The sequence below is a fragment of the Camelus bactrianus genome, chromosome 10 (assembly GCF_048773025.1).
Source record: "Camelus bactrianus isolate YW-2024 breed Bactrian camel chromosome 10, ASM4877302v1, whole genome shotgun sequence".
Lineage (NCBI taxonomy): Eukaryota > Metazoa > Chordata > Mammalia > Artiodactyla > Camelidae > Camelus > Camelus bactrianus.
In genome coordinates, this window is record NC_133548.1 from 64,261,653 (window position 1) to 64,274,010 (window position 12,358).

The window sequence follows — 12,358 nt, forward strand, 5'->3', positions numbered from 1 at the left end:
TCTTGTCCACATTTGTACTAGGTAACCTGGTCCCTGCCCACTGCACCAACTTTGTCTCAGGACACAGAGGCTCTATTAGTCAGTGGACCTATAAGATCATGAAGACTCCTTTCCAGGGAAGCCGGGAGCAGAAATGAACGAACGACCTCTAATCTTGCAGGAATCTAGTCTTGCAGAGGAAGTGGGCACATGCAGAGAGAAGCAGAGTAAGAGCTGAACAAGAAGTACCTTTTAACTATTCTTAAGATAAACTTCCATTGCACTTTGAGTTTCTGTTACGGGTTTCTAATCCTAGCAACCCATAAAACAATCCCTGTCAAGGCCACACCTATCCCCCAACCCAAACTCTGAGGCACTAGGGAACTTCTTAATACAGAACTAGACCTTTATGATCGAACAAAACAACAGGCTTTCAAACTTTTAGGCAGCCCTTGCTATATGCTAGTAGAGGCAGGTAGAAAGGGAACATGAATGAAATCCCTACTATGTGCCCACCAAGTACTTAACCCTTATATGAATTCCCACCTAACCCCTTCCTCATTACTTTCATGACTGTTGTTTCAAAGGTAAGAAATGTCAGAAAGGCTGTTTAAAACAAAGTCAAGAATAGGCTTCTAATAAAAGACACTTGAAAGTCTGAATCCTGGCCCTATCCCCTTAAAGATTTATGACTGCTGGTTTTGAAATCTCTCTTACAAACTGCTATTTTCTTGTTTATGAAAAGGGGGAAATAATAATGCCTGCCTTACAGGGAGTGGTGTTGGTTAAACGGATGCAGCACAAGCACACCTGGGAACGTTCACTTCGCCTCAGTTAAAGCCCAGGTGACAGCTGGGCATCACACCCAGGTCCATCTGGCTGCCATGCCCGGCTCTGGGCACTCAGCACGGGCCCTTGAAGGGACTGGTTCCCTCACTGACCTGCGCAAGATGTTTTGCAAGGAGGGCGTCAGGCGTTTTCACTAGGAAGGCTGTTACTGGCTTTATAAATCTAGGAGCTGAAACTGGCATTTATGTGTGTGTCCTGGATCTAAGACCAGGAAAAGGGATAAAGAAATCACTGAAATTAGCTTTCCTCTGATTCTTCCTGAAACTATTGGGCTCAAACAGGGAAGGTGAAGGAAGTGGGTTTTGGAGTTAACAGTGCACCCGAATCAGGCACCTGGGCATGATACATGCCTTTCAGAAGCTAAGTTTATATTACTAAGTGCTCTTACTTCTTTCCCTCAAGGCTTTAGCCATAATCCCAAGAGCTAGTTTTGCAAATTTAGATGCTTACTTCCATAAGCACATTTTCATGTAGTTTCAAGGCACTCACGTGAGCCCCATGACGTAGTCACATTGACCTACTCAGCCTGAATTTCATTTCCTTAACTTTGAATAGCCCAGTATTTCCTTCCTAAGTGTTGCTATGAACAAAATAGAAAATGAATGTAAAGGCACTTTATAAATTGAGAAGTTGGAAATAAAAATGTTTCAATATTATTTTTTTCAGCATTAATAAAAAAAAACACTTGTCAAGGTATTTGAAATTTTGTATAAATAAATAGCTCAGTTGGAAAAAAAAAAGCAGGGTATGAACCTGGTCAAGACCTGGGCTACGTTTGCAGCTCTCCTCCTGACTCAGGTTACATACAACCTGTGTCCAAGCTTCCACTGGAGGTCCTAGAGACAGGGGTTTAAATAGCCAGGGAAAAATAATGTTACTTTTGCTTTAAAAGCTTTATCTTTAACCTTACCCAGCTCAACATCATTCACAGCTGAGGAATCCTGTGACTGGGTCCCTACCTGTAGAAGGCCTGATTTCAAATTTTCTATCAAAAATGACATCCTTAAAATCACAGGCCAGGTGTAGGAAAACTTTATTTCCCAGCTGTATAGACACCCCCACTTCCCATATACATGTCCTCCAAGATAAAAAACAAACAGAATCCTATTTCCAGAAGTTTTATTTCATGTATTGTTTGACGCTAAACTTTCCTAGGCTTTGCACCTAATGTGTGTCAATGTGCAAACTCTACCTCACACAGAGGAACACGGCAGCCGAGTACCTAGAACATGGGAGAGTGCCACATGCCTCCTAGGTGTGCTTACAGAGCTCTTGTCCTGGGCCAAGAGAAAAGGAAGGAAGCCCGCAGAAGTGAGGGGTACCCCATGGTCCCTCAGACACACACTTGGGGAGCTTCTTGCTTGATGACACTCTTCCATCCCAACGTGGTGACTCAAGATGGAATCCCTTTCATCATTTGTCACACTCTTAAAAGACACAGAGAAGATACTACGAATTAACTGACCTTAAATCAATGTTAGATGAAAGAGGAGAAATTAGTACACAAAGAAACACAATACACAGAAGAAAATATGCAATGTTTCATAAGCTGCATACATTTCAACAAAAATGTTGGGGACACAGTTTGGTTATTTAGATTATTAAAAATATTTATTACAAGCGGATTTCCTTTCCCATATTCAAAAGAAAACACATGACTGGAAATATTCAGAGATGGAAACTGGTTTAAACCACTTCCCAAGTCCTCATCAAATATAAGGTATCAATAAAGAAAAAGATATTTTGGAACTTAGAATTAGGGAAGCCTGCACACAATTTAGATGGGGGGAAAGAGAAAAAACAAACTAACCAAAATAAAGACAGATCGTTTACAATTTACAGCCTTTAATTAAGCACATAAAACTGTACTATTTAATATATTTCTCCATGAACTTTTTGTGAAATTCAGATCGCAGTGTATCATTTACAAATCTTTTGTCTTTCTTCTGATCATCTACACCTTTTGCACAGTTCTTGAAAACAACATCATCATCCCATCTGAAGGAGAAAAAGAAAATAGAAGAATCTTAAAATGCTTATATCAAGGCAAGAACACCATGTGAACTGCAAAGCTCAGTCATTACACAGAAAGATGCGCAACATGTACATCATTTGATGCCACAATTACACCCAAAAGAATAAAGTGTTTCTTAATAGGTTGTTAGCTTGCTTTTTTATAACAGGAAGGGTAATCCCTATCTAGAACCTACACAACAGTCTTATTTCTCCAGGATAAGAAACTTTGGGTTAGAAAGCAGAAACACACCAAGTTTAATTGCATCAGTATTTAATGTCTGCGGGTCTAAGATGAAGAGGCAGCACCTAGTACTACCCCGACTCGTATGAACAGCTCTAGACGGTAAAGGGCCGACTGACTGCAGTTCAGCTTATGTGGTTTAAGGATTTCATACATACTCTTTCATCAGTTAACATCTAGCAGTCATTCACTGCAGTATTTACATTTAGGACAACAAACGAAGAAACCATTGTGTATAATAATTAAGGCTTATATATTGGCCCACATCTATTAACCATGAAGAAAGAGCAGCCGAAGAGCTTAGGGCAGGACTCTGGTTGGAGTCTACTGGTTGGGTTTCATAATGTATAAGCTTAAGAAAAGAAAACCACCCATGGGTGAGCAATAAAATACACATTTTATAGAAATTACAGAGTATTTCAAAATAGCATCTAGCATATAAAAAGAAACCCATGTATGTCATATATATACCCTCACAAACGTAAGTAAAGTGAAAGCATACATAACGTGTGTCTGTGTGTAGGTGTATGAATGCCAGTAGAAACTACGCGTGGAAAACAAGCCAAGAACGTGGGCATCTTCAAAAACAGTGTTGTTAAGCCATCACTGGTGCAGTGCAGACATGTGAAAAGCTGAGCAGAGCGAGGTCAAACGTGACCTGCATATTAAGAGATGTTTCAATCCCCAATTTTATCTGCATCCAAGCGAGGCAGAACAATTGTCTAGTCAATACGAACAGAAATGTACTTTTTTTTTTTTTTCCCTCTATGCACCCTCTCAACTCACTCCCAAGAGTTTTACCTCTCCTCTTCAACACCAAACGGCTCTTCCCCGGTGCTAACCCCAAAGGTCACCTTGGAGAATTCACGTCACTTGCTGTCATCAATACCTGGCCCAGATAATCACTCCCCTCCTCTTGACCCGCTTTGTTTGTGTGGCTCCAAGACACTCACCGGCCTTTTTTGGTTCAACCCTTCCTCACTGGCTCTTTCTCAGCCTAGTTTTTTTCATTCAAAATTCATTTAATCAGTATTTGCTGAGCACCTAGCATGTACCGATTATTGCTACCTACGAATAATATGGTTTTCCTTCCAGGAGTCTCGATTTTGCTATGTGCTTGGCAGAGGTTGCCTCTATGATTAGCCAATAAAAACCTTGGGCACCGAGTCTCTCATGGTTTTTCTGGGCAGAAACACTGCGCACATGGAAAAGAATGTGCTCTGTGTGACCCCTCGGGGGGTGGGGGGGTCAGAGCACAAGGAGGCGCGCACGTGGAGGCCCTCAGTGCCACTTCCCTGCATGCTCGGGCTGTGGGTCTTCACTGGGCTACTCAGGAGAACAACTGTGTGCTGAGTCCTGAGTCCTTCCAGTGAGTCTCCCAGTGTGGAGGGTGGTCTTGGGGACCCTTGACACACACACACCTACAGTGTAAGCTTTGTAGGGTCAGAGGCCTGGTGCATTGTTCTGTCTCTAGTATTTAGAGCAGTATCTGGTACATAGCTGGTTATTTTAAGTATATCCTGAAAATAAGTTTCTTTCATTCTCTTTCCATTATTCCAAAATTTCATAGAGAAGAGTATCAGTGGAAAGTGGGAATTAGAAGCTTTACATAGTACAGTTTGCATAAAACTCATACTCTATTATGTGTGTATGTGTATATACCCAACTCATTACTGTACCTTCTCTTAACTTTGAAGTTGGCCTGAGGCTGGGATGGGCCAGTGAGGTTAAGGAGAGGGTTTCCACTCAGAATGTTTTCCATTCGAATCCTTTCTTCTTCAGCTTTTTGTTCTTGTTCCTGTCAACGACAGGGGAAGGTTCATATTTACTTACATTAACTCTGGGGTCAGTCTTATTATATAGCTCGTATTTCAAATGACTTAGGATTTTATGAGGGAGATGGGATAAGCATCAAAGTAGCATTGTTTTTTATTTGTTTTTTAAGACATGACAGAAAAGTTCTCACTAATCCAAATAAAATAATTGGGCACTTTCATTATAAACATTTCATGCTTGCCATCATACATTCATAGCCCATTTTCGACTTTGAAATTCTTAAGCTGCGTATTTAAATCTATTCTCTTTTCTTGAAATACAAAGTTCCGTACTTGTTTATTTCAAGAGTACACCAGTAAACATATTCTAATTATTTAAGAATGTGTTAAACATGAAAAAGACACATTTACCAGTGATTATCTCAATTTTTAAGAAAGGGTTATACATAACTGTGATTAAAAGTAATTTTACTTTGGATTATTAACAATGTAAACTTGCATCTCTAGGACTGGTGACAAGTTACTGTTAACTAAGAATCACCTTCTAAAATAAGACAAACCATTATGTAAAAAATTGTATTCAGTTAACATGCATTTCTACTAATTTACCTGAGGTTTATCCATTTTACTCTTATGATTTATTGTTACTGACCTTCTATTTTTATGCCTCTCACCTGTCATTAGTCACATGCTTGTCTTCACTTTTATTTCAGCATTAATCTCTTTAAACTCAAATTACCCTCAGTTTGATTCTTAGAAATATAAAATGTCTAAAATCATTAGCTGTAGCTTCTAGATCTACCTGATTCCATGCTATCTTAAACCAAAGATAAATCCCACTTTGCTGTGTTTTGGGGATGACAGAAAATTGCTGACTTAATAGATCAAGGAAAAAAAGACTTTCTGAGAGTCCATTTAAAACGAACCTGTGTTAGACCACTTGGAAAAATAACCTGATTTTCTACACAGGTTAAAGATACTTCATTTTAATAATCAAATGTGAACATCAGATTTCATTTTTACGGGGCCAAATAATTGGGAGGTGAGAAGATGCAATTTTCAGGGAAATAAACAGGAAAATTCCTTTAGGTCATTTTCATACCTTAAGCAAACAAAAGTCAGGAGCATCCACCATAGACTAAGAACAGACAGTTTCCTAAAAGCTATTTTCAACAAATTATACTGATGCTGAAAGTAAAAAGACTTATCTCTGAGGTGCTAGAAAAATTGGGTATCAAGTATACAACGTATCCAAACTTATGACAACATGTGTGATGAAATACAGTCCGGGCCGTTTGACGTTTGGAATGCTGTCTCCTTCAGGGTTACTGGCTGGCTGCCACCCACAGCACTGGGAGAAAAGGAGCCAACTCTTCCCATATTCAAGCACCAGGTACACTGTTTCATGAACATGGGTATAAGGGCTAGACAGCCTGCGGATTGGTCAAATCCGAACCATCCTGCCCTGTAAATAAAATTTTATTATTATCCAATCACATGCATTTATTTCAGTATTGCCTACGGCTGCTTGTACTACAACTAGCAGAACTGAATAGATAAGACAGAGGCCATATGGCCTGCAGCCTGAAATACTTATTATCTGACCCTTTACAGAAAGTTTCCCAGCCCCTGACACAGGCTGACTGGTTTGAAAGCATTTTGGAACGCCTCAAAGATGGGCCATTAAAAGCCAGAAAGTGAAACAGGGATGAAAGAAATAAAGCTGTCATTCAACTCCAAAAACCACCAATATATTCTTGTACAAAGAAATCAGATGAACCCTGCAAAATTGCTAAGATCTTCTGTCTAAAATGTTTACGTTCCCTAAAGGTCAACCAAATGCATTTAAATGTCTCTTTGTGTATCCAGGGCTGTTGGCGAGGCCAAGAAGAACCCTGAATAGAACACCTGCCCTCTTGTGGTGTGCAAGCAGTATCAGGAATGGTCTTACAATTCTTTAGGACTTACGCTCTCCTATGCTAAATTCTGATGAAAAATGGTTTTTTAAAACATATTCTTCTTCTTCCAATCTGAATTCTGGCAGTCTTCAAAGCCTATCACAAGTTCTACTTCTTTTCTGAATTCTTCCCTGATCCTTCTGACCCACATGAACTCTACCTCCCTAGGTTCCAAGCATTAACCCACGTCAGGCTTTGCATTCTTTTAAATAACAGAACAATTTCTGGCTCAAATAAAATCTTATACAGAAGCCCCTAAAAAGAGCTGCTCTGTTCTGGTTGAAAGTAGAGGCAGATATACGTACTTGAATGTCTCACAGTGCATCAAATTCAGTATGTTCCAAACAGAAATCATCTCTTTTCTCTCCACCGAAACATGCCATGCTTCCGCATTCCCTGAATTAGTGTCCGGCACCATCACCCGGAAACTGCCACATCTGATCACTCACTTTCTCTGGACAATTCTACCTCCTTGATAGGTCTAGCAGCATCTGTTTACTTACTGCCTAATAGGAGTTGGATTTGAGAAAGCTCCTCTATTCCTAAACTCATTACCGCACATGAGAATTACTGGAACAGCCTCCTAGTCAGTTTTTTTTTCTCCACCCACCCTCCACTCCTCGGCCAGAGCAGTCTTTCTAAAATGCATATCCAACCTTACCACCTCCTGCTGAATCCACCAGCTCCAAGTGTCCTTCAGAACAGAGTCCAAACTCCTTCAGCTTTGGTCTACAAACCTCTACTGCTCAGACCTGGTCTTGCCTCCCAAGTTTTCTCTTTTATTGTTACTACTATGCGTAATTCACTAGGAGTTTAAAAGTACCTACTATGGACCCTGTTTACTCCTTCTAACTATCTTTGAGTTAGACTTTCTTTTCTTTCATTGTGTAAGTGCAGAGACTGTGGACTCAGAGAAGCTAGGGAAATTGCCCTCGGTGATACCAAATCTATTGACAGACAGCCTCAGCAAGTGCCTGGAAACAAGGCTGGGGCAGAAGACAAGGAGAGGGAGAAAGATGGCCTCATTATACCTGGGGGTTCTTTGTAGGTGATGACTACATCTTAATCATCTCTGGTTCTTCTGAAACTTAACAGACCCTGACTAAATGTCTGCTGAACAAATAAGTGAATGAAGAGCAACTTAACAAGTACTATCAAGTGTGTCTGAATTAGCTAGAAGAATTTCCAACAAAACCAAAAGACTTAGGGTGTCACAGAAATTACAGGTACTGCAACATCGAGACACGGCAAGGACGATTTCTAACACAAGGTGATGTTACTTGAATTAAAAAAGCTTTTTTCTGCTTTTGTTCACATGAGAAAAGGTAAATATTTAACACATTGATTCTACCTTCCTGGCCTGCTCCTCAGCGCGTTCTTTTTTAATTTTTTCCAGCTCTGCGAGAAGGGCTGCAGTGTCGTCATCGTCACTCTCCTCTTCAAAGTCTTCATCTTCATCTTCCTCCTAAGACAGAATGGTGATGGCCCAGGAGATTGGAGACACAACATACGTTATTCATTTTTTTTCCCCATAAAAACTGCACTTATCAAATCTCTGGAGCAGAATTAATTTTCCTGGTCGGAAGGTAAATGTATCTAAATATGATTAAAATCAGCAACCAACCAAAATGCAAAACAAAATCCCACAAAAAAGCTTACAACTCCTTATTGAAATGTCAACCTCTGACATGGTTTAGACATTGTAACAGCAAGTGGTATAATAAAGTACCTTTCAAACGTACAGGGTCAAAAGGGAATTTACATACGAAAATATTCCTAAAGCCAGAAAACGAACACTTCACACTAATACACAGTACATACTTTGACGCTGGGAGTCAAAACAATTTTATACAGCTCCAAACAACCAGAAAGTTAAGGATAATCAAAAGTACAAAAAAAGGGGCTAAATTCTCAGAAGAAAATAATTTCAATTGAATAATCATTAAACCTCACTTAAAATTGGGTTCCCTATCTTTAATTACTGAGTTAATTTTTAATTCAGTCTGTTAACTCTAGAATGGCTAATATATATGCTTAATTAGATATTACCCTTGAAAAGTCACTCAGATTTTTCCTCTGTATATAGAAATCTGCAAATTAATTATAGACTGTGTGGCCCCACTAAACTTGAATGTTGAAGTGCCAACCATTAAAAATCTTTCACTTAGATCACTTCTTTCTTTGAGAAAAACACCATTAAGTGCACTGAACACCTGGAAGGGGCATCATCAGTAGCTAAGATGGAAGGGAAGGCCCCTGCGATCGCTGTGGGGGTTGCTATGGATAAGGAGCCCGGTCTGAAGCGTGCCCTCTGGAGGAGGATAACTAGTCAATCTCCATGGCTGAATATAGGGAATTATTTTTTAAGGAAGCATATCTTTTAGTAGATCTCTTCTTTTTTTGGTTCTGCAGAGAGCAAACTTGTTCTTGAAGTTTGATTAACCACAAGATAATGCTTTTTGTTTTAAAATAAACTATAAAGTTTAGTACTGAAGTCAGGGCTACAATTGAATAGCAGTAAGTAAAAATGAATACACAGCTCTTCTTAAAGCCAAAAGAATAAAAAAGTATTTCAGAAAAATGCTAAGTAAATTACTACATGGAGATGAGAGGAGGAAGTAAAACATACATCTGTCAGAGGATCATCTGCATCGAGGTTGGCAGCAGGAATCTGGTCTAAGCGAGGCTTCTTTGACACTGAAGAGGAGGTTGTATGTTCTGGGAGAAACAAACATTGTTTAGCTTACTGAAACAAATTCTGCATTTCTTCTAACATTTTAGGGACCCATGGGCACAAAGAACTTATGTTTAAAGCATGACAGTAGGAATTATAACCACAGTGCTTGGTAAACAAGTTCTTGGCAAATATTTGTTGAATGAGTTAATGAAAGGATTGATTTTAAAATGGGAACTGTAGCCTTTATCAGGAAAGTTAGGCAATAGTTTACAAATGCTAGAAATAAAAATGGGAGACTTTCACAGACAGAAATGATGGGACCTCAAAAAGTCTGGCTGCTGTAAATAGTCAAAAACTCCTTGATCTGAACTGAAACAGTAACTGCTAAATATCCTCAGATGACCCAGTTCTTTCTAACACAGAAGCATAAGATGGAACTGGAATCAATTTCATCATCATCTCTAATCTAATCCAATCTAATCTAACTAATCCAATCTAATCTAATCATTTAAGAGTGTTGTATCTCACACCAATATTTAAAGGCAAACAAACAAAAATAGTAATCTGTTCCAACTACCACATGAAAGACAAACTATTGTCAACATAATTCTATCCGAGAAATGTCTGGGGTAGTGTTGGTACCTCGGGCTGGGCGGTCTCTATTTTTCTCTCTTGCAGCAGCTCTTTCTCTCTCTTCCAACTCTCTCCTGAAGTCACGGTTCCGAACCTCTTCAGGGGCATCCTGAGTGGTCTGTCTAAAGTAGAAACAAACCCGGGCAACAGCGCTTCTAAAAACACATGGCTGTAGTAACGGAAGACAATTCACAAAAAGCAACTTTGTCCTTAGTCCCTGAAGCATCAAGGCCCATTATGGGAACTGGACAAGATCATTACCCTAATCTGAAGGTTACTAACAAGTATCCTGTGATGTTTCCAATATTTCAAGAACCTCAAACTGAATCACAAACTTTCCCATAATAAGGCTGCAAATTGATTAAAATATCTTTACTTTTTGCTGTATGTCAACTCAGGGCTTGTTACAGTAACACTTTTAATCTCATATTATTAGTACTGACAGTGCTGGTCCCTCAGAGGTAATGTAATAGTTCTTGTTCCATCTATATACAGAAATTCCTGGTTAACTGGAATTTCTGCTTAAGGAATATCCAGCAGCATTTTACAATCATATAGTATAATTTTAACATTAGATAGACTATTGCATTATACTATGAAAACAGATTAACTTAAGTGATAATAACCCAAACATGCTACTATCTCAAGAACATGCCATTTAACAGATTTTGGTCTTGCTTTGTGAAACAAGAAAAACTTTAAATGTTCATTACCTATATTTTATCTTTGTATGAGAGGGTAGGTCTCTACTTGAATACTGCTTTGAGAGTTGGCTCAAATCACCTTCTCCTTTTCCTCTCCCACCTCTTGCAGGTTCAAAAGTTGGCCTAGCCGCTGTTGTCATCTTTTATGCTTTGAAGGAAAACAGTGTCAAGTTATTTCCAATACCACAAACTCTCATCTTATAAACTATTAATCAATATCCATTGATTCCATCGTGAAATAATTTCCATAGCTCAGTCCCAAAGACTTAGTTAAAATAATCTCAAAAGTTCTCAAGAAAACAAATAATGAGGCTCAGGGTGTTCAAGGAATAAAGCAGAAGTTTAGTACAAACAATTCTGTCACGAAGATCTGAGTCTGTGTTCCTGTTCTCCTGGCTCTGTGACCTTGGGCAAGCCACCAAGCTCTGCCATCTGTGGAATGGGGATATTCCTCACATAATATTATGAAATTATGGGACCTGACACGTCAAAGCCCTTGTAAAATACAGTACTGCCATGTCGGAGTTAAAAAAAAAATCTCAGCTCAACCTTACACCACCAGAATCCTTAAGGTTCCCATTTTATCTAAACTTCACACAGCAGAAAAATAGGCTAGCAACTACAAAAAGAAAAACAAAACAAAACAAAATCTAAAAAATTAACTGACAAAGTTACTTTGTATGCTGAAAAGTGTGCTCTAACCTTCGATGACAGTTACATGGGCAAAGTTCTCCAATAACATTTTGTTGATTCAAATTTCTCCTGTAGCAGCCAACACAATATAAATCAGATCTTTTGCAAGTTACAATCTAAGGAATGCTCAAAACACAGGAACCCACCCACAGAGGAATCGGATAAACAAAAACCAGGGACCCGATCCTTCTGTTACTTTCGGTTTTGAGCAGCTAAAGGATACTGCATAGCAGATGTGGCCACAAAAAAAAAAAAAAAAAAAAAAAAACCCTTTCAAGCGTCGGAAAAGCAAGTGTCTGGGGAAACTGGGGGGGACTGGTATACTTGTCTAGATTTTTTTTTTCAAAAAAGGGAAAGGGATGTATCCAAACAGGGAGAAACAGGGAGGGACGCCGCCGCCTCCCACACCCCTGGATTATTATCATTTTCGCCTCTGGGGAGATCGCCTTCGGGTAGTCACCCAGAATCCGCTGACTCTTCACCCAGGGTCCACTCGGCGAGGGACGGGGGCGCCCGGACCCTACTTAACGCCGTCTGCAGAGCCGCCTTCACGCTGCACCCTCCGTGGCCGGGCTCCGCCACCCGCCCGCCTCTCCGGGGCCTCCTCCGCCAGCGCTCGGTTCTCCGCCTCCGCCCGCAACCGCCCTTTTCCGCTCCACTCACAGTCTGCTGTCCTGCCGCTCACGGTGGCGGAGGTCCGATACAGCAGCCTCCGGAGATGAAACAGACCCCAGTACGCTTCTTGCTTCCCAGAAACCTCTGCTTCCAGGGCCAAAACCCAAGACCCGGAAGCAAACCCTAAGTTCTCAGGCCGCCCTTCAGAGGCGGTGGCA

General features: G+C 40.1%; 1 protein-coding gene across 2 annotated transcripts; it reads right to left on the bottom strand.

The window, feature by feature from the left end:
* Window positions 1-1,930: 1,930 nt before the first annotated feature.
* On the bottom strand, window positions 1,931-12,347 carry CWC15 (CWC15 spliceosome associated protein homolog). Of its 2 annotated transcripts, none has more exons than XM_010973342.3 (7): window positions 12,189-12,347; window positions 10,842-10,980; window positions 10,138-10,250; window positions 9,448-9,536; window positions 8,170-8,283; window positions 4,765-4,883; window positions 1,931-2,826 (listed from the first exon to the last, which is right to left on the bottom strand). In XM_010973342.3, exons 2-7 carry the CDS (start codon window positions 10,970-10,972, stop codon window positions 2,697-2,699), a joined length of 696 nt encoding a protein of 231 aa, XP_010971644.1. In that variant the 5' UTR covers window positions 10,973-10,980; window positions 12,189-12,347; the 3' UTR covers window positions 1,931-2,696. The 2 variants fall into 2 exon arrangements, with proteins under 2 accessions (XP_010971644.1, XP_010971645.1); XM_010973343.3 differs by lacking the exon at window positions 12,189-12,347 and adding an exon at window positions 11,986-12,182.
* Between the last annotated feature and the right edge of the window lie 11 nt (window positions 12,348-12,358).